Here is a 22,568-nt window from a genome sequence, read left to right on the forward strand (position 1 = left end):
ACTATTGATTTCTCCTGTAACTGGGGCTGACATAGCAGCTCCAGTTACAATGGAAATACACCCCCCAGAGAGGCTGAGAGGCTGTACAGCCTCAGTGCAGGGCTGAATGAGGTCTATGGAAGACGGCTCATGCACTCCCCCGGCCCCGGCGGTCACATGAGCACCGGGCCCGGACAGGAAGCGGCATATCGCTTCCTGATCGGTATACACAGCGCTCAGCAATCTAGAAGGCAGGGACACCCAGGAACGGTCCCTGCCTTCTCTCTGGGATGCCCTGCTGTCACTAACAGCGGGCCCCCGGCACAGCAGCTGCACGATTAGTGTGCAGCTGTCATCTCTGTAAGGACGTTCAGAAACGTCCAATCAGAGATAAATCCGACCACCCAGGACGTTTATAGTCAATGGGTGGTTGGGAAGTGGTTAAAGTGACACTTTCATCACAAAGGGGTATTTTTGAAACTCAAAACTGAGTTCAAAAATGAAAGGATCATTCTGATTGTTTGCTATGGGCAACTAAACCAGTTTTCCTTTATACCAGTTTTGATAAATCTCATTGAATAGTTATAGCAAACATTTTTTTTTTTTGGGCTATTTCCATTTTTCATTTTGGCAGTACTATACCATTGAAAATTAAATACGAAATATTGTCATTCTGAGCAGTCAGCACAATATATAAGAATTTTCAGATCATTGCAGTTGTGAGGGAAAAATGGTATCAGCAAGGTAACCCTCTTTATGATAATAGCCATAGAATTGGGATGACAGTATGGCAGTTCTATTGTTCTTCTGAGAGGCCTAGACAAAAGATGCCCTAAAAAAAGCACTGCACTAGTCAGTGTAATGTGCGTGGCTCTGATAGACCCACTACAGAGGGAGTCTCTCTGGTTAAAAGTTAGAAGGGATGGACATTTTCTGGTTATTGTTGACTAGTGTGTATGAAAAATGCCTATATGGAACCTACTGATACAGCCTTTGTTAATGTTCTGTACTGTTTGCTATATTTTATAAGCCATGTCTCTTTCTTGGGCAAATCTTCTGTGCTGTCCACATAGAGGTCCTGTCTATATGATGTCCACTGTTGGAGAGTAGTGTGACCAGACACATCACTTAGCCTCCTCCATTCAAACACACTGCACATGCACTAACCCCCAACAGTACATGTACAGATGGCAGGTGCAGTGTATATGAACAAACAAGACATCACATGGAGGAGATTTGCCTGGTCACATGACCCTCCATCAGCCGCCATCTTATGGACAAGACCTCTGTGTGGACAGCACAAAAGACTTTGTAAATAAGGGGGCATATCTTATAAAATATAGAAAATGGTGCAGAATTTCATCAAAGGCTATATTAGTAAGTCATACAGTCATCTTACATACACAGTGATCAACAGTAGTCAGAAAGTGGTCAACCCCGTTAAGCGAGAATATTTGCCATGGTAAAAGTACAAACAAAGAAGTTAAAGAGCCAGGCTTGGGACCGTCCTCTATAAGCCACAGCAAAGAGCTGCTAATTATCTGCGGCTGCCACTATGGCGACCCAATTCCAATCCATTTATCACATGAACAACCTGCCTTTCATGTGGCTGGTTGCAACTTGCCCGTATGATCATAGCCGATTATTGGGGGTTTCAGAAGCTAGACCTGAAGGAATCAGCTAATTACTTCATGAGACAATACCTTTCATTTTGTGTAAGGCTTCGTTCACATCACCAGAACATATGGCTGGTGGCAGTTGAAGATATAACTGAGCACGTTTGACTAGCTCAGTAAGACAGACCAAAAAATAAGGAAAACAAACAAACAGCAGGTGGCGCTACACACATAAATCTTATTGAATAGCTCACTGGCTATACTAAATTTTGAATTACATGCAATTACAAAAGTATTCAGGCCATGGTGCTGGTTTAAAAAATGTAGAATATGTTACATGACACAACCCCTTTTAAGGCATGCCACTTTCTTGGTAAGCCACACCCCTCTTTTCTTGCATGGCACAAAAAGTGTGGTACAAACCACTTACATACGCGTCACCTTTCTCTCTTGCCTCTCTTGTTTATTTTGGTTAATGTAGAAAAAAGTAGTCAGCCTCACTGTATGTTGGCGGTTTATAGGCACCTTAGTCAGACATTTTAGACTAGGGATTCTCACCTCTATGATTTCTGTCTGAGCGTGCTTGGTCCAGAAAGCCTGAGGAGGGGTTGTGACACTAACAGCAACAAAACTATTTGGTTTCCGCTCAAGGGATGGAGTAGTAAGCTCGCTGCATGCTGAAAGAGAAAAACTGGTTATGCATCACCACTGACACACATTTCTCAAGTTACACCTCTGACAGGAAGGGTTACTAGGAAGCCGGCACACCATATAAACAGAGGAACACACTCATTTTAGCTACATCTTGATTGAGCCTTTGCACCAGTAGATAGCGGTGTGTTAGGCTACTTTCACACTCGTGTTTGGTGCGGATCCGTCATGGATCTGCACAAACGCATCCATTCTGATAATACAACCTCAGGCATCCGTTCAGAACGGACCCATTTGTATTATCTGTAACATAGCCAAGACGGATCCGTCTTGAACACCACTGAAAGTCAATGAGGGATGGATCCGTTTTCTATTGTGCCAGATTGTGCCATAGAAAACGGATCCGTCCCCATTTACTTACATTGTGTGTCAGAACAGATCCGTTTGGCTCAGTTTCGTCAGATGGACACCAAAACGCTGCAGGCAGTGTTTTGGTGTCCGCCTCAAGAGCGGAATGGAGACTGGACGGAGGCAAACTGATGCATTCTGAGCGGATCCTTTTCCATTCAGAATGAATTAGGGCAAAACTGATCCGTTTTGGACCACCTGTGAGAGCCCTGAACGGATCTCACAAACGGAAAGCCAAAACGCCAGTGTGAAAGTAGACTTTATAAAGTAGAAGTTATAATATCTACCTTGTTTTATAAAGAAGTGCAAATTGTACTACTTACCCAAGCTAAACTCCAAAATTGGTTCATCTGGATCTTGGAAATTTCCTGTGAATATAAAGTAAATATATTTAGCTCGGTGATAGATACATTACAAGTTTTAAAAGTTCTTCTATGAAGAACACGAGGTCTACTGTGTTTCTGCATCATCACTGTTGATTTTCCTTACACTTTCAGTAATAGAAGAATGTTACACAGGGCCATATCAATGTACGCGCCGCGACCATAAAGCTCCCCTCGTTAGTAATTAGAGACGCCCAGCATGGCTCCATGCTGAAATAGGAGCCTAAAGGACTATGTTACTAATGCCTGTATTACACAGGATGATTGAGAAAGCAATTTTCGGGAGGGAATCGTTCATTCCCGGCAATCGCGGAGGAGACCGCTGCTCTTACATGCGATCATGGGCACATGGGGAGGAGCGATCACTATGCCTTCATTTGGCCCCATACTGTCTAGTGGTTTGCCAACAGCAGATTGCTATTAGACAGCAAGATGCGCTTGCCACCTGCAAGCGCTGATTGTTAAGCATGCTTAAAAATAAGAATTGCCCGATGAACAAGCGACAGTATTACACGGCAAGATGATTGCTAACGAGTGTTATGCGAGAGCTTGTTAGTGACTATCGGCTGAAAAATCGGCCTGTGTAATACAGCCTTAAGATAAATCAGATAAGCACACGTTATGGTCTTCTAGACTGCTAACCAATGGTGTCCAGTCAACAGGGGGGGGGGGCTGGGCAGCCAATGGCAGGCGGGATGAGCCTCCCTAGCATTGCGAGTGACGCTAGGGAGCCTCGTCCCTGTCACCGCGTGCCATTTCCTGCAGCCCCCCCCCCCCCCCCCCACCGACAACGGATGTTTTCATCTGCGCACAGGGAAAATCTGCAGCGGCGGTGCGAGGACCAGGAGCGGCACAGGGTGCGGGGAGCCAGGGAAGTAGAATCCGTGTGAGGGGCCCGGCATATAGGGGAAGGGGAGCCTTTTTACAGTCTTGGATAACTCCATTAACATCATAGATAACAGAAAAGCATCTGTTGTAGAATCCATAACCAAGTAGAACAGCAGAAATAAGAACACTTATGTGAAAGCTGCCTTATAGTGGTTGTATGCCTGTCACTGCTCTGGCGGTACTATGGCTGTTACAGCAGTGATGGGAACTCTGTAGCTGGCTCTGCTCATATTCAATAACAGCCAGAAAAAGTGCAAGCCTTCTTTCAAATTTCGGCAGCATGCCCACTGTCTTGGTGTTATGTTTGATACTGATCTTTCTTTCACCCCTGTAATCAATGTCTCACCCGCGCATACCACCTATACCTCGAAAACATCTCTTTAATCGTCCCTTTTCTTACTGTGGAAACATAAACCCTCATTGCTGCCCTGATCCATTCCAGTCTTGGTTACCGTAACTCACTCTTGATTGCCCTCCCCCTCACCAGACTTTCCTGAATGCAGCAGCCCGGCTCATCTTGCACCGCTTGCCCATACAGTACAGGATTCAATTTAAAGGTGTTTTCCAGGCTTTTAATATTGATGACTTATCATGAGGATAGGAAGGCTGGAAAATCCCTTTAAACTTATCACCCACAAAGCTCTCCACAGAGCAGCACATCCCCTATAGCTCTGCACACATCTCTACCTCCCAACCTGTGCTCTACGCTCTGCAAGTGTACCCACCATAATGTGAACCTCTCACTCCCAGCTCCAAGACTTCTCTCGAGCTGCACCAGTTCTCTGGAATGCCCTACCCCAAGCAATTAGGTTAGTTCCCAACATCCACAGTTTTAGGTGCTGCCTAAAAACAAATCTTTTTAGGGTGGCCTATCAAATCCCCTAATCAAACTCTTCTTCATTCACCCCCCCCCCCCCCCCAACCTTATCTTGGTCCATCATCCAACTGTATCCATAAAATATCATGTACTCAGAAACACTACAAATAATGTAATATGTAGACTCACATTTACTCACTTATGTCTACCCCTGTAGTATCTGCAGTAAATTTAGTACTGATACCCATTCCCCTACCTCTATGATAGACTTAGGAGCCCAAAATGATTAGTTGGATTAATGAAAGCAGTTTTTATCTCTGGAAGATAAAGATCTCGGTATTATGACATTATCTATGCTCTGGATAGGTCACCAATATCAGATCAGTGGGGGTACGACTCCCCCACTGATAAGCTGGTTTTGGCAGCAGAAAACAACGCAGTGGACAGAGTTGGAAGCAGGAAGCTCCATCCACCATGTAGCTGCCGTGCCAGCATACTGCAGCTCACCTCCCTCAGAGAATGGGCAGTCGTCAATATCTAGACACTGGAAAATACCTTTAATAGGAGTTTCCAGGTTTAAGCATCAATGGCTTATCCTTACCCATCAATGTCCAAACCCTAAAACCCTCATCAAAAAAGCAGAACAAAAGGACTGCAAAGCTTCATGGCCTCTTTACTGCAGTCCCTCACACAGAGGCCTCTACTGAGATGTCTGGTACAGTATTCAAATGCATGGTGCTGATTTGTGATTGAGCTGCAATACCTGACAAAGCCACACAGACAATAGTGGCACTGCAGTGGAGGGTGCAGCTCCTAAGGGTAGGCCACTAGTACTAAAATATAGAATAAAGACCTATTTTTATGTGTTTTTCAGCGAAAGGACTGATTATTTAATGAGCACAGATGGATCTTGGATAGTAGTTATTGGGTCTGTAATCACTACTGGGGACAGTCATTCTGTACCTTGACAAATCATTATGGAAACACAGAAATACAGGTTGAATTGCAGAAAAATAAAGCAATTATTCACATTGACTAGAAGCCAAGACGATTATATCATGTGTTAAATTCTTTCCTCATTAACCACTTACCTGCCAGTGACAGCCCTAACATTTCAGAGGAGACATCGATGGTAGAATGAGGCCTGGCCGCATGGCGAGGACTGCGTTGTCTTGTCGTCATTTCGGCATGAGGAGGGCACTCTCACTATTTTTTAGGCCTCAGACAAGTGACTTGATCCTTGGTTTCTCAACTGTCAGTGAACTGGAAAATTGGCAAGTAAAAAACAAAAGTTATTGTGATACAGAAATGATGCAACATAACAAAACAATGTAACAAAATATCAGATTTGTCAAATGTTATCCATTTTGTATTGGTGCACAGCTCCTCCAAACAATAGAGGGAAGAGTCACAAAAATGTCTCTTGCTGTCAATGCAATTATGCTTGTAGGACTTACTGACAGAGACAAAATCAACTCTACTAGTCATGCCTAGCAACCAATGCAAAAAAAAGTGTATATATATATATATATATATATATATATATGTTCTGTCTTCATACATGTTCACACAGTGTGCAGTCTGACATTCAGCATAAACCATTCCTGTCTTCCAAATAAGAGGACTGTTCTTTGTAGTCCAACTTGTTTATTGGTCAACAGGTTGTACTCTCTGCGTGATGCACGTGTGTGAGAGATTGTACAAGTGTGATTGCTTGATAAAACAGGATTGTTTTGTAAAACTACAAGAATACAAATAACATGTATAAGTATTAAGCATAGCGTAGCATGTACTATACCATTACATTAACACTGAACACATGGTAAAATGGCTGCCTGTACATAAGATTGCATGGCTAGCTAACAGTAATAACAACTCCCTGAGTAACAATTACAACTAGCTGAACAGCTCTGCATAACACAATATCCCTGAAACAAAGGTAGATCTCTCACCAGATATGCTTTTACAAGGATGGTGGAGTTTGAGAAGGAGACATGCATAGGACAGCTCTGCTGATGTGTCCTGGAGACCTCTCTTTCCCTGGATGCTTTGCACTCCCACAATGCAGTGCACCACCCACAATGCAGTAGTATTGTATCAGGCGAACAAAGTGTAATACAATTTAAGTGTAATACACTTAAAGGGGTTGTCTGGGTTCAAAGGTGAACCCGGACATACCCATAATTTCACACAGGCAGCCCCCCTGACAAGAGCATCGGAGCATTTCATGCTCCAGTGCTCTCCCTTGCCCTGTGCTGGTTAGCGCAGGGCATTAGCTCTTTTATTTACAATAACACACCGGGCTCACTGCTGGGCGGAAGCCTCTGCCTGGCAGCCCTAAGGATAGCCCGGTTCGTCACCGGAACTCCAGAAAATGCCTTTGCCCTGCGAGATTCAGCGCAGGGCAAAGGAGAGCATCGGAGCATGAACTGCTCCGATGCTCAAGTCAGGGAGGCTGCCTGGGTGAAATTGGAGATATACCCCTTTAACACTTCAGAATTACTCTGACCCTGGCAGAATGAACTAGAATCATTTTCTAACCCTGTTGGGCAGAACGAAAAAAGAGTTGAAGAGCAGCACAGAAACAAATAGGCGGTGCAATACCTTAAAAAAGACCAAGGACTAAGGTCTTGCTAGATATACAAAAAAAAAGAAAGCAAGGCAGCACACTGGTATCCGTGTGAAGCAGTGGGTAATTTAGCTTGACAAAGGCTCCTTGGAGTGAGCTGAAACGTTGCTATCACATGGGTTAATAAATTACCCACTGCTTGACACGGATACCAGTGTGCTGCCTTGCTTTCTTTTTTTTTGGTATATACATACATACACACACACACATACTAAAGTACTTTGTGCAGATCCATGCCACAACAAAAGTTTTGTCTTCACTTAAAGCACAAGGGTTTTAACCCAAACTAAACCCAGACACGCCTTTATTATCTTATTATCTCATAACTTACAGTCGTGGAGCTTCAAATAAGGATTTACAGATAGAAAACATCTACAAAATAATTCAGACATTACCTAGTGTCCTCTTAAAGCACCTTTCCTCCTCCTCCATCCACCAAGATACTACCCACTCAGAAGCAATATCCTGCAATTACACCGCTGGCAATCTGGCTATGCACATCACTTTTCTTGGAAAAATGTAATTGTTGGCTGTATTCACACGGAGCATGAGAAATATGTTAAGCAATGTAATTTTTTTTTTTGCAACATCTAATTGCACTGAAACTCATAGCTGACTGCTTTTCAGTTCAGTAAAAAAATAATTTTTCATGGTTTCCTGATCTGTAAATGTCATCTATTCCAGTGACAAATATAATACAAGTAAAACTGTGCTATGATCATGTGCAGAGTTTGAAAATAAATGCATTATTTCATTCATCCAGCAACGTATCTGTACAATTTTAGACAAACAAAATGGGGTGACTTATGCCTTAGGCGTCATGCACACGACCGTTACATTTTTTGCGGTCCGCAAAGCGTGGATCTCCAAAAAACGGAAGCCGCCCGTGTGCCTTCCGCAATTTGCGGAATGGAACGGGCGGCCAATTGTAGACATGCCTATTCTTGTCCGCAAAACGGACAAGAAAAAGACATGCTACATTTTTTTTGCGGGGCCTCGGAATGGAGCAACAGATGCGGACATCACACGGAGTGCTGTCCGCATCTTTTGCGGCCCCATTGAAGTGATGGTTATGGTTTTGGTTGACAATCACTGATGGAAATCACTGACCATACACTGATGTGTAAATAAGGCTTCATGGTATACTGGAATATCAACTGACGGAAAGTGTAATAATTACTCACCCTCTGCAGATTTTGCCGCGATTCCACATCAGAAATTCTGTTGATTTCATCCTCTGCATTGACTGTGCAAAGGATGAAATCTGTGGTGGATCTCTGCAGAAAATATTGGCATGCAGCAGCGTTAACCCTTTCAGGACCAGGCCATTTTCCATTTTTTCGATCAACACTTTACTGTTGTATACAATGTAGTGGGAAGCTGGGAAAAAATTAAAAATGGGGTAGAATTGGGAAAAAAATGCAATTCCGCCATAGTTTTATGGTTTTGTTTTTATACCTTATGTGGTAAAAAATAAATGACCTGTGCCCTTTATTCTCTGAATCAGTACGATTATTTGTATAGTTTTTCTTGTTTTAATACTTAAAATAAAATCTTTGTAAAAAAATTTTTTTTTCTTTGCATCCTCACATTCTGACACACATACATTTTTCGTATTTATGTCTATGGAGCTGCATGAAGGCTCTTTTTTTGTGTGTAGCAATCTGTAATTTTCAGTGATACCGTTTTGGACAGTGTATGAACTGATTTCAATTTTTGGGGGGATGTGAAGCAACAACATTTTAATTTTAAGGTTTTTTTTCTGTTGCGCCGTTCTCCGTATAGGATCAATATTTATATATATTAATTGGAAGGGGCATTTTGGGACACAGCAATGCCTATTTTTCATTGTTTACATTTATTTTTATTATGGGGAAAGGGGGATGATTTGGATTTTTATATATTTAAAAACGTTTTTCCTTTTTTGTCACTTTAAAAGTTCCCCTAAATCACTTCTGCCATAGACTCCAATGCATTACCATTGAAGTCTATGAGAAATTTGCTATGTTCCAGCTGTGACTGGCCTCAGAGGGACTGAGCCTGCTACAGGGAATAAACTGCTCCCCTGATCCCCACTGTTCCAGTCCCGGGAGAGCTGCCCTCCCAGGTTTTCCACTCTCAAATGTTGTGGTCACTATTAACCATGGCATCTGAGGGGTTAAATGTCTGCGATCAGCGTTCGCAAGGATCACAGACATGATCCCTAGGTGTCTGCTGTTTAAAACATCAGAAACCCAGTAGCTACAGCGTCCGTTGCGCTAACGAGCAGGCGCCATTTTTAAATCCTGCACTTCTGCTGTACATGTCTCATAGATTGTAAGCTCTTGCGAGCAGGGCCCTTATTCCTCTGGTTCTAATTGTTGACTTGACTGTTGCTATGTTATTTATTACATGAAACCCAGAATTGTAAAGTGCTGCGGAATATGTTGACGCTTATATAATAAAGATTATTATTATTACTACATGTACGGCGGCAATGCTGATGAGGGTAAAATCTTTTCTGCAGCATGTGGATGAGGCTTTCTTAAATGCTGCAGGTCTGCGGCACATAAATTAGTGGCGGCAAATCCACAGCGTATATGTTCCTTGTAGATATATTCTCAGATGGGGCCTGCAGAAATTTCTGTATCTGTCCAAATGATCTGAATGGGAGTTACAGAATTCCATACACAAGTTGTAGAAACCTAATTTGTAAGGAACAGATTTTTCAGTTTCAGACATTTCTGCACAAAATGTGCGACATGTGAATATTCCCTAAAACATAGTAGGGCAGATTTACTATTCCTATAGACGGTGTAAGCTTAGACCGGCTATCTAGACCGGCATCACCTTTATCATAGGGGCTCAGGCTGGACGATATATCTGGAGCACAGATAGACACTTTACTCTGACTATACCAACTATTGCCTTACTTACTTGAGATAGAATTTTACGCCAAAATTCTGGCACATTTTTGGAGCAAAACAGCGTATCTTAGACCACGCTCCTATTTCGCAAAGTCAGAAAAAAGGGTAGAAACCCTAGTCATGCCAAATGGAGTCACTTTTTAGACATATTCAAGGCACACACATCAGTAAGGCCTCTTTCACACGGGCGTTTGAGGGCCGGATAGCATGCGGGTGCGTCGAGGGTAAATGCGCGAGGGCAAAGCATTTTAATGCGTTATGCGTTTAGTGCGTTTTGCACGTGCGTGAAAAAAAATGGCATGTTTGGTACCCAGAACCGAACCTGGACTTCTTTACAGAAGTTCGGGTTTGGGTTAGGTGTTGTGTAGATTTTATTATTTTCCCTTAGAACATGTTTATAAGGGAAAATAATAGCATTCTTAATACAGAATGTTAAGTAAATTAGGGATGGAGGGGTTAAAACATTTAAAAAAAATTATTAAACTCACCTCGTCCACTTGTTCGCACAGGCCGGCTTGTCTTCTTTCTTCTTCTTTGAGGACCCTTTGGTGACATCACTGCGTTAATCACATGGTCCACCAAAGGTCCTCAAAGAAGAAGAAAGAAGACAAGCCGGGCTGCGCGAACAAGTGGATGAAGCGAGTTTAATATTTATTTATTTTTTAACCCCTCCATCCCTAATTTACTTAGCATTCTGTATTAAGAATGCTATTGTTTTCCCTTATAACCATGTTATAAGGGAAAATAATAAAGATTGGGTCCCCATCACCTACCAACCATGCGTGAAAATCGCACCGCATCCGCACTTGCTTGCGGATGCTTGCGATTTTCACGCAGCCCCATTCACTTCTATGGGGCCTTGAAAAACGCACAATATAGAGCTCGCTGCGATTTTCACGCAACACACAAATGATGCATGAAAATAACCGCTCATGTGCACAGCCCCATTGAAGTGAATGGGTCCGGATTCAGTGCGGGTGCAATGCGTTCACGTCACGCATTGCACCCGCGCGGAATTCTCGCCCGTGTGAAAGGGGCCTAAATCTCAGCCGATGTCCTTATTTTCTTTATTTGTGCACAGACGATACAGAGAATGCAGAAGGTAAAATTAGGTTGCTGCAATAACTCAACACTTGGAAAACTTGTTAGCGGTGGCTTCTGATTTCCACATAGGTCTAAAAATTCATTACAAATGCTTCGGGCAAGCCACCTAGTTATACAGTGGAGAGGAATCTCAGATCAACAGTTGGTGATTCTTTAATTGAAGGAGATCTATCCCTGTGCAATACTTCATAATGAGATAACATGGCCATGACACACTTAGCATACAATCCACTTTAAATCGCTCTCTTGGGTAGTTTTCACGGCCACACTACATGTCCAATAATTAATACAATAAATGCAGTAAAATAGGTCAGCAATGGTGGCTTTTTTTTAAACATAAAAGAGCTCTTTGCCAAACAAATAATCATGGCTCGGTCTCTAGGAAATAGTAAATGCAGCATTAGGCCTCTTTCACACGACAGTATGTCCATTTCAGTGTTTTGCGGTCCGTTTTTCACGGATCCGTTGTTCCGTTTTTTGCTTCCGTTGTGGTTCCGTTTCCGTTCCGTTGTTCCGTTCCGTTTTTCCGTATGGCAAATACAGTATACAGTAATTTCATATAAAAAATTGGGCTGGGCATAACATTTTCAATAGATGGTTCCGCAAAAAACGGAACGGATACGGAAGACATACGGATGCATTTCCGTATGCATTCCGTTTTTTTGCGGACCCATAGACTTTAATGGAGCCACGGAACGTGATTTGCGGCCAAATATAGGACATGTTCTATCTTTAAACGGAACGGAAAAACGGAAATACGGAAACGGAATGCACACGGAGTACATTCCGTTTTTTTTGCGGAACCATTGAAATGAATGGTTCCGTATACGGACCGTATACGGACCGCAAAAAACGGCCCGCAAAACGGAAAAAAAAAACGGTCGTGTGAAAGAGGCCTAACTCAAACAAGCAGCAACAGACTGGAAGAGCAGGTCATGCAAGTGAAGTCACTGTCGAGGTAAAGAGGACCTGTCTCCTCTCCTGACATGTCTGTTTTTGTAACTACGTGCATTCCCCATGTAATAACAATTTATTTAATTCATGCACTTATATAGCGCTACTATATTCCACAGCACTTTACAGACATTAGCATCCAACTGTCCCTAATGGGGCTCACAATCTAAGGTCCCTATCAGTATGTTTTTGGAGTGTGGGAGGAAACCCATGGAAAGACGGGGAGAACATACAAACTCCATGCGCTGCAAGGCACCAGTGCTAACCACTGAGCCACCGTGCTGCCCATTCTAAAGAATCTATTATCACTATGTTGAGCCATTCCTTTCTTATGAATTAATTTCTAGCAGCCTGCAATAAAGGTCCAGATGCGTGCTACCAGTTTGGGGTCCCTGCACAGTCCGATACTATCCAATCATAGGTGCCAAACTTCAGGTGCAGTGATGCCTGCAAGCCTCCTGAGATATTTTTAACACCTGCTAAGAAAACACATAAAAGAACTCTGAGGTTTATTTACACCATATCCCATTTAAAGCCCCCCCATTTAAATAAAAAACACAAAAATGTGAAGAATTTTTTTTTATAATTCAAACTCGCTGATCAGCCGTCCGAAGCTGATCAGCAGCGGGGTGTGCGATGCGCTAACAGTGGCCGCGGACGCTAAGAGTGCCGGCCACAGTCAGCGTACGCAGAAAAAATAAAATAAAAATCAGGACACCTGTACGCCCTGTGTCCTTAAGAGGTTAAAGAGAGTCAGTCACCAGCGACCTCCCTATCCAGTTATTTGCATAGACACATAGCTGTGGTTCACCTGAATAGAACGCCATTTTCCTTTTTTTGATGTGAGGATCCATTCCGGAGTTATGATACTTTTTCGCAATAAGCAAATAGGGCCTTTGGTGCACTGAGGGCATCACCATTGCCCTTGTTGCACTTATTTCGGGTGCCAGCCCCTCCCTTGCTGCTTTGCCACTGCCTTCCTCTGTCAATCAAAGCAGCCAGGGAGGGGTTGGTCACAGAGATGAGTGGAGCTTGGGCGCAACATTAGGACGACCCCATTGCACCAAAGGCCTAATTTGCATATTAAGAAAAAGTATCATAACTCAGGAACGGAGCCTCAGATCATCAAAAGAAAAACTGCATTTTAATCCAATGAACTATAGCTATGTGTCTATGCAAACAGCTGGATAGGGAGGTCGCTGGTGACAGATTCCCTTTAAGCCTCATCCTGGGGCCTCTCAGTTCTGCCCTTGGGACTGTCCGGAAATGCCAGGAAACTCCCATAAGCTTCCCACTTAGGGGTAAATTTACACATTACTGGCCAGTATGAACATGTTTTATGCAATACCAATGGTTGGCTCTCCTGTGTCACAGCACAAAGCAAAAAGTCAAGTGCAAGATGACAATTCAAATAAATATGAATCGTAACAAACAGGCTCTCAGAAATAAACCTCAAATAACAAGGAGGCCCAGAGCCTGTCTGCTACAATTCATGAGCATGTCTTCTATTGTTTATTTTGACACAGAAAAGTATGACAAACAAAATGAAAAAGGAAAAACAATGAATGTGCACGCAAAAACGAATGATACAAATTACCGGTGTACGTCATCTATGTCTACAGTTCTGGATACTACTATGAACTCATTAGCAGCATTTACTAGAATCAGTAAAATAATGATCTAGACAAAAAGACAAGCTTCTCTTCAATGTATTTATTAAAGGGGTTGTCCGAGTTCTGAAAAAACAATATATATAGAACAGTAAATCTGATGAGCAGCAGTATATAACTGAGCTAAGCAAGTTTTAGGTAAAAAAAAAAATTACGGTATATTTCCTAATTTTCCTGGTTCTCTTCTGGCCCTTTGTTTACATGCCATAACAACAATCCATGCCCCTCCCCCTGCTCTGCTAAGGGAGAGAGTACAAGAGCTGCCCTGAGTGCTGGGAGACTCAGCAGCATCTTGTATGTGTAGAACTACAAGTCCCAGCTGTATAATGGCACTGCTAAGGGAGTGGATACAAGAGCTGCCCTGAGTGACATGTCTGCCTGCTGGGAGACTCAGCAGCATCTTGTATGTGTAGAACTACAAGTCCCAGCTGTATAATGGCACTGCTAAGGGAGTGGATACAAGAGCTGCCCTGAGTGACATGTCTGCCTGCTGCGATACTCAGCAGCATGTTGTATATGTAGGACTACAAGTCCCAGCTGTATAATGACACTGCTAAGGGAGTCGATACAATTGCTGTCCTAAGTGACATGTCTGCCTGCTGGGAGACTCTGCAGCATGTTGTATGTGTAGAACTACAAGTTCCAGCTGTATAATGACACTGCTAAGGGAGTGGATAAGAGCTGCCCTGAGTGACATGTCTGCCTGCTGGGAGACTCTGCAGCATGTTGTATGTGTAGGACTACAAGTCCCAGCTGTATAATGACACTGCTAAGGGAGTGGATACAAGAGCTGCCTTGAGTGACATGTCTGCCTACTGGGAGACTCTGCAGCAGGTTGTATGTGTAGGACTACACATCCCAGCTGTACAATGACACTGCTGATACACACAGGATCTTCTCCCTACCTGATCGTGTGCAATGCTCTGCAGAACTCCTTTGTCAGCTTCTGTGCCCAGAATTTGTCTCCTCACTGCCTGCAGCTACTCAGTAAAACCTTCAGCCCTGAGTCTGTGCTCCTGAAGGGGTTAATCTTTCCTGAAGTATCCAGTTGGAGAGAGACACAGGGCAGACAGCAGCAGCTCCCAGTGCAGGAGGGCGTGGCCAGCACAGTGACTTCTTGTGTACAGACCCATATCTGCTCTCTCAATCTGGTGCACCAAACATCAAAGCAGGGAGAGAAGCTGAAATCACAGGTCATGTGACCCTCAGTGAAATCTGAGAAAGGAGCAACTACAGATGCAGTAAGTGCATGGTAAAGCTGTTACATTTGATTAGTTAGAAACATACAAAGAACAAAACAAAAAAACTCAGACAACCCCTTTAATGATCTTGTAGACGTCTCACACAGAAAAATATAAATGTTTGCAGATGTCATTAAACTGTGTAAATTAATTAAGCGGACAGTACACATGGTTCTGGATAGATTGGAGGCTTGGGCAGAGAAGTGGCAGATTAGGTTTAACACTGACAAATGTAGGTTAAGCACATAGGAAGGAATAATGCAAGACACCAGTACATACTACTGTCCATATTGCCATTTTGGACATTGACTAAACACCCCCTTGACTGACAGATTGTCCATGAATGTACAGACCACTGGCAAACAGTGTGCTTGGAAGAAGAGATTTAACTCAATATACCAACTGACTGTAACCTGCTGTCCCCGATGAAAGTAATACTCCCCAAGTATTTTTTTATTTTTTTATATACCGGTGTGTGTATATATATATATATATATATACACACACACACATATGTACAGTATTTAACATTTTACCTATAGCATTGCATATATGAACCTGCAGGTCAGAGGCTAGCAGCAAGTACTTACTTTCATCTTGTGTCAATTCTACTTGATCGCATCACATCTTCCTCTTATCCAATCATACATTATCACTGCAAAACAAAGCCACAGGTTAACAATTATGATCAAGTCAGCAGAATCCGCCCTGATGACAAGATATTCTTACATCAGTCAGGACATGAGGATTTAGTTTGGTTTTGTTAGTTATCAGTTACACTGTGCATTTTGCTAAGGTGTTTCAGTTCATCAATATTTCTGGGATGCTTTGGGTGCACAGCACCTTTCCAGGTCATACCACAGCATTTCAATAGGGCTTAAAGAGGTATTCCCATCTCAGACAATGGGGCATATTGCTAGAATGCGTTTTCAACTGTGTTTACAAGATCACGTAAACGCAGCTGAAAACGCATTCTAGCAATATGCCCCTATTGTCTGAGATGGGAATACCTCTTTAAGCCCTATTGAAATGCTGTGGTATGACCTAAGTCAGCAAAATGGTGGCCTGCAGTACCGGATCCGTGGCCTTCAGTCCCAATAACTGCCTGTTCATTCAGAAGAGGGGAGAGCGGCATTTACATACAGTAATCATCCCTTCTATAAGGGGACAAACAATCGCTACTGTGATCTATCCTCCCAATTCAGATTGTTTGCTGCCAACTGATTCCTGTTTACACAGGGTGATGTGCTGCCAGCAAACAATGATTTTAGGTGGCGCATTAAAGATGTGATCGTTGGCACCTTTACGCGGGGAAATTATTGGGAATAATCCTCGGCCACTGTAATAGGGCCTTTATTTTAGACTGTGTTGTCTATAAATGTGACTTCGATAACGGTCAGACCACAGTTTACTAGTAATCAATGCAGAAATCCAATTCAAGGAGGTTCACTTTTCCTGCGACTGTAACTATCTGTTAGCAGGAGTCGCAGAAAATCAATCTGGCATATGCTGTAATTCTCGATTAACAGTAGTGGATGCCATTGCCTCTGAACTAATGCTCTGCCAGTTGTTTGGACTATTTTTAGTCCTTTAGCAATGGGCACAAGGTCCCTCAACACATATGTAATTATGCTTGAAATCACTCAGGAACGATCACCATCCTGGAAGCGGCACTGTATAAATGCCTGCCTTATGTAACCACGGCAGAGACACGAGATCTCTGCATACTATAGACTAACTGACTGAGATCCTGGCCACTCCAGATATCACGGTTATAACAATACCCACACATGCTGTGGCACATTTGCCAACCAGGGCTAAATGACCTCTAACAAAAATACATGTAAGCTTGTATTGCACCTGGGGGCACAGTGGCACATGAAGCCATAAACACTGGGTCTCTGTACAACATCGTATTACAGGGTTATTCTCCCCTAGAAGCAATACACCACATATACAATTAGCAGTTTTTTAAGATTATATAAAAGTTACAATTCCTACACCTATCCAGACGACATTTTCAGTATTTACAATGCAATCTGATAGTCTTTAGACCGTTTAACTTCTTTCACATTTTCCTCTATTTTGACCCTTTTCTAAAATAAAAAATAAATTAAAATAATAATCAAATTTTCCCCCATCATTCTGCACTCAATACCCTATAATAAGAAAGTGAAAACAGAAAGTTAGAAATCTTTACTAATATATTGAACAGGAAAAAGTTAAATACTGCACTGACCCTTTCCTGAGCACCTTTGGCAGCGATTACAGCCTCCAGTCTTCTTGGGTATGATGCCACAAGGTGTGCACACCTGCATCTGGAGTTTTATGTCATTCTTCTCTACAGATTGTCTAAGGTTGTGTCAGATTGGATAGGGAACGTCAGTGGACATCCATTTTTAGGTCTTTTGCCCTGATATGCATTGTCAACAACCTAAGGCCTCTTTTTTTCTGTTTACATTCTATTCTTTGCGTTCCGTATACGGAACCATTCATTTCAACGGATCCACAAAAAAAACACGGAAGGCACTCCGTATGCCTTCAGTTTCCGTTCAAAAAAAGAACATGTCCTATTATTGTCCGCATAACGGACAGGGATAGTACTGTTCTATCAGGGGCCAGCTGTTCCGTTCCGCAAAAAACTGAATGAACGCGGACGTCAGCCGTATTTTTTGCAGATCCGTTTTTTTGTGGACCACAAAATACTGAAAAAGCCGTACGGTCATGTGCAAGAGGGCTTATATAGATAAGGGTGTGTCTTTACAAATCATGTACAGTCAACTGAATATACCACAGGCGGACTCCAGTCAAGGCGTAGAAACATCTCAAAGATCATGAAAAGAAATGGGAGTCCCCCAGAGATAATATTCAAGTGTCACAGAAAAGGGTCGGAATCCTTATGTAAAATGTTAGGTTTTTAAAATAGTTTTCACTCTTATTATTGATTTTTGTCATCTTAGTAGATGGCCGCAACATAAAATGTAAAACAAGTGAAAGGTTCTGAATGGGACAACTTGATGCCAATGTCTGTAAAGCGCTGCAGAATATAGCAGGGCTATATAAGAGTAAAATAAAAAGACTTTCTGAACGCATTGTAGTTCAGTCAACACATTGAGGTTTTGTGCCACAACATGACTTCTGTTCATACATAAGCTAAACTGTATATACAGTAACCAAAGCCATGAACTGTAATGTGCCCATAGGCTTCTAATGTGCCCAAAATGATGTCTTTATGTTTCATCTAGAGGACTTTTCATACATAATCCTGAGGGTCATCTCAGTAAAGATACAGGAATTTTCAGTGCAGAAAAGAATGCAATTTAAATGAACTCCGAGTCCCTCGTTTGCATATGCGCTGTGGTCAAGGTCCTCTGCGCTGATTTCCTTTTCAGATACTAGTAACATTCAGACACTGGCGAGGAGTGCCAAAGACTATGGTTTATAGCTGTACAGGTGGCCAAGGGGTGATGTTCACATGCAGCAGATCTGCCGCAGAAATTTCCGAATGGGGTTGTTTCTGCAGTGTGTCCATGGATTTCTGCCAGCCTCAGGCCTCGTCCACATTTCCGTTTTTCACTCATGTGTGCTGTTCGCATTTTACACAGACAGCACAAGTACCCATTGATTTAAATGTATCTGTTCACATTTCAGTATTTTTTTTACTGACCGTGGGTCAGTAAAAAAAAATCACTGAGACATGTAGACGTGATGCGGACCAAGCACGCCCATTGAAGTCTATGGGTCCGTGAAAATCACTGACACGCATCCGTGTTGTGTCCGTTTTTCACTGAAGACTAATGTTAGATTCTTTGGAAATAAATTTTCAGCTGAGCAACGTCAGTGAATTACGGATGACACATGGATGGTAAAAACAGACACACGGACCAACCATGGATAGCTTCACTCATGAAACATGTACGCTTTTTTTCATGGACGTGTCACTGACACGGAAATATGAACGAGGCCTCCATCACTGGAAGGGACAGTCACAGAAATGTCTACAAGTCTGCCGTGTGTTTATCCACCAATACATAATGTTAGAGATGTTATTCAGGCCATTACATGGAACGGCCGTCAGACTGCTGAACTCGCCACGCCCCATCTCCCGCCCATAATCCCTCGCCCCTGATGTGCCCATTGCATAACCCTACCCCCCCTCCCCCTAGTACTATGCCTGTACCTGTGCCTAACCCAATTCCGAGCATGATCGACTGTGTCGTGTTTGGTGAATAAAGCTGATCAAAGGACGCGGCCTGGGTGCCAACACCAGAATCCTTTGCCCTTTTTGGGAGGGGTCTACTTAAAGCCTCTATCACACGAGAGATACAGAATATGTCAGGGTCTGTTTAGTAAAAAAAAATGATGGTTTTGCATACTAGTTCAACCAGTTTTGATGTTCACTGTTTCAGTTGCTTCCATCAGGATTGTATCCATTTGACATAATTTTTCATGCTCATGAAGGAAAACTGAAGTATAAGGCCGAATGCACACGACCGTGAGTGGTCCATGGTAACCCGGCCTGGATTCCTGCTGAGAGCAGGAGCGCACGGCGTCATTGGTTGCTATGACGCTGTGCGCTTCATGCCGCTGCTGCACACAGTAATACACTCATATAGATCTATACGAGTGTACTACTGTAGTGCAGCGGCTGCATGAAGCGCACGGAGTCATAGCAACCAATGATGCCGTGCGCTCCTGCTCTCAGCAGGATGCCAGGCCGGGTTACTATGGACCGCTCACGGCCGTGGACATTCAGCCTAACACTGAACATCTCCTAGCAACCATCAGTGAAAAACACACTGTATCTGGATGGCTTCCATTTTTCACACAAGCCCCAAGGGACAAGGGTCTTGTGAAAAATGGACAATATAGAACATGCTGCAATTTGTCCTGAAGGCAGAGATGATCAGTGATGATGCTCAATGACCCGCTGAAATGAATGGGTCAGGATTCAGTCAAAATTAGCCTAAACAGGACCCAAAATCACTCTTGACTTGTCTGTTTTAGTAAATGCCTAGATTCTCCAGAAAATTACTTTTCTAGCGATTTTATTTTAAGTCTGTGGTTTCTACACAGTTCCATCGTTATTTATAATAAATTGATAACTGGGTGCTACCATTCTTCTCTTCCTTTTTGTTTCCCTACACAGTTGGGCTCTGGCAGCACTGACTGGGTAATGTCGGTGTGTAGGATGGTTATTGTATGAGGAAAGAATGATTTACTACATCAGACATGCCAGGAAATGTGATCGGTCCTCTTTCGGCAAATACTTTAGTTCAAATACTGATGGCCTGTCCCCATCGGTGGGGGTTGGTCACACCCGCCAATCGGGTGTGATGTCCCATTCATTGGTCACATGACTTATTTGAAAGGGCTGCAATACCAAGCACAGCCACTAAACATACCGTTAAGTTTTAAAAGTTCACTAAATGCGTTTCCGAGTTACATACTCCTTCCTCGGTGGTTAAGGAAGGAGTATGTAAATTCGAAACGCGTTTGACAAACTTTTACAACTTAACTGTGAACTTTTTGGCGGCATAAAACAAAGAAATCCATCTGGGGCCATCAGCATACCTAAAATTGCCGACCTAGGAGGACAGAGGAGACGACAAGTTTGGATCCATTCTAATCCTTCCTACAGCAAGAGGGCTAATTAAAATCTGCCATTTCCCGACACGTGGGACGCCGAGGCATTGCAAAGAGCAGCGCTCAGCGAGTGTAACTACATTGCACAGCCAGGCCGCACCTGATATATGTGGAGGTGGAAACGTAATTACATTATATACAATATGAAGTCTCACTAATTAACCCCATAAGGATATTCTGACATAACAACCAATATACTGACGTCAGTTCTCATTTACAATGAGGCCTCTTATGATGAAATATATAGAACTTTTTTATCTATTTTTTAAGAATCAGTCAAGTATTTTATTATATTTTTGGGAGACTTATCAATTGACTTAAATAAGGACAATATCCCTATAGTACTATCTAAAACCGGACATGAGATTACCATCTATCATTCCTATTGAAAGATCACTGTTATTCCGACATTAATTCATACAAAGTTGTCAAGAATATATATGGAGCTATGAGTTTTTTGTAACCAATATCCACACTTCACATATCTGCAATATATCATAGTTTTTATTATATCAATCATTAACAACTGTAAATTTTGCCAATTATGAAATGTGTATTATAGTATTTATGAATGAGACAATCATGGTATATTGATTTATATATTAAGTGGTCATACACATGATTTTTTATTGCTACAATCATGATATTTCCAATTACTAATATGGATACTTTACATATCAGGATCTAACTAAAAATAGCTCTCTTAGCTCTCTCTAAATCAGTAAAATGTATTTCACTCTATAGTGTATTAAGTACAGTATATATTCTTTGCATTTTTTTTTTTATCATATACATTTTCTGTGTCAATAAATGAAATGTTATTTTAGATCCAAGCTGAATTTTTTTCCATGCAACGACAGTTAGTTGAGTGCCCTCCAAATTTATTACTGTTTTAACGAACAGATATTGATGACCTATCCTGAGGGTAGACCATCAATATCAAACTACCAGAAAACCCCTGTAAAGAGGTTGTCTCATCTGAGACAATGAGGGCATATACAGTGGGATGCGAAGGTTTGGGCAACCTTGTTAATTATCATGATTTTCCTGTATAAATCGTTGGTTGTTACGATAAAAAATGTCAGTTAAATCTATCATATAGGAGACACACACAGTGATATTTGAGAAGTGAAATGGAGTTTATTGGCTTTACAGAAAGTGTGCTATAATTGTTTAAACACAATTAGGCAGGTGCATAATTTTGGGCACCGTTGTCATTTTATTGATTCCAAAACCTTTAGAACTAATTATTGGAACTCAGATTGGCTTGGTAAGCTCAGTGACCCCTGACCTACATACACAGGTGAATCCAATTATGAGAAAGAGTTTTTAAGGAGGTCAATTGTAAGTTTCCCTCCTCTTTTAATTTTTTCTGAAGAGTAGCAACATGGGGGTCTCAAAACAACTCTCAAATGACCTGAAGACAAAGATTGTTCACCATCAGGTTTAGGGGAAGGATACAGAAAGCTGTCTCAGAGATTTCAGCTGTCTGTTTCCACAGTTAGGAACATATTGAGGAAATGGAAGACCACAGGCTCAGTTCAAGTTAAGGCTCGAAGTGGCAGACCAAGAAAAATCTCGGATAGACAGAAGCGACGAATGGTGAGAAAAGTCAGCGTCAACCCACAGACCAGCACCAAAGACCTACAACATCATCTTGCTGCAGATGGAGTCAC

General features: G+C 42.3%; 1 protein-coding gene across 8 annotated transcripts in view; it reads right to left on the minus strand.

The window, feature by feature from the left end:
* INPP4A (inositol polyphosphate-4-phosphatase type I A) overlaps positions 1-22,568 on the minus strand; it is a 393,978-nt gene that overhangs the window by 120,914 nt on the left and 250,496 nt on the right. For all 8 annotated transcript variants that reach the window (XM_044288374.1, XM_044288381.1, XM_044288378.1 and 5 more), the window contains exons 2-5: positions 15,837-15,901; positions 5,834-6,005; positions 2,978-3,022; positions 2,154-2,272 (exon numbers count right to left, since the gene is read on the minus strand). In XM_044288374.1, coding sequence (XP_044144309.1) covers positions 2,154-2,272; positions 2,978-3,022; positions 5,834-5,924 — 255 coding nt within the window. In that variant the 5' untranslated portion in view covers positions 5,925-6,005; positions 15,837-15,901. The remainder of the gene's footprint in view (positions 1-2,153; positions 2,273-2,977; positions 3,023-5,833; positions 6,006-15,836; positions 15,902-22,568) is intronic.

This window comes from Bufo gargarizans, chromosome 3 (genome assembly GCF_014858855.1).
Source record: "Bufo gargarizans isolate SCDJY-AF-19 chromosome 3, ASM1485885v1, whole genome shotgun sequence".
In the NCBI taxonomy this organism is placed as follows: Eukaryota; Metazoa; Chordata; class Amphibia; order Anura; family Bufonidae; genus Bufo; species Bufo gargarizans.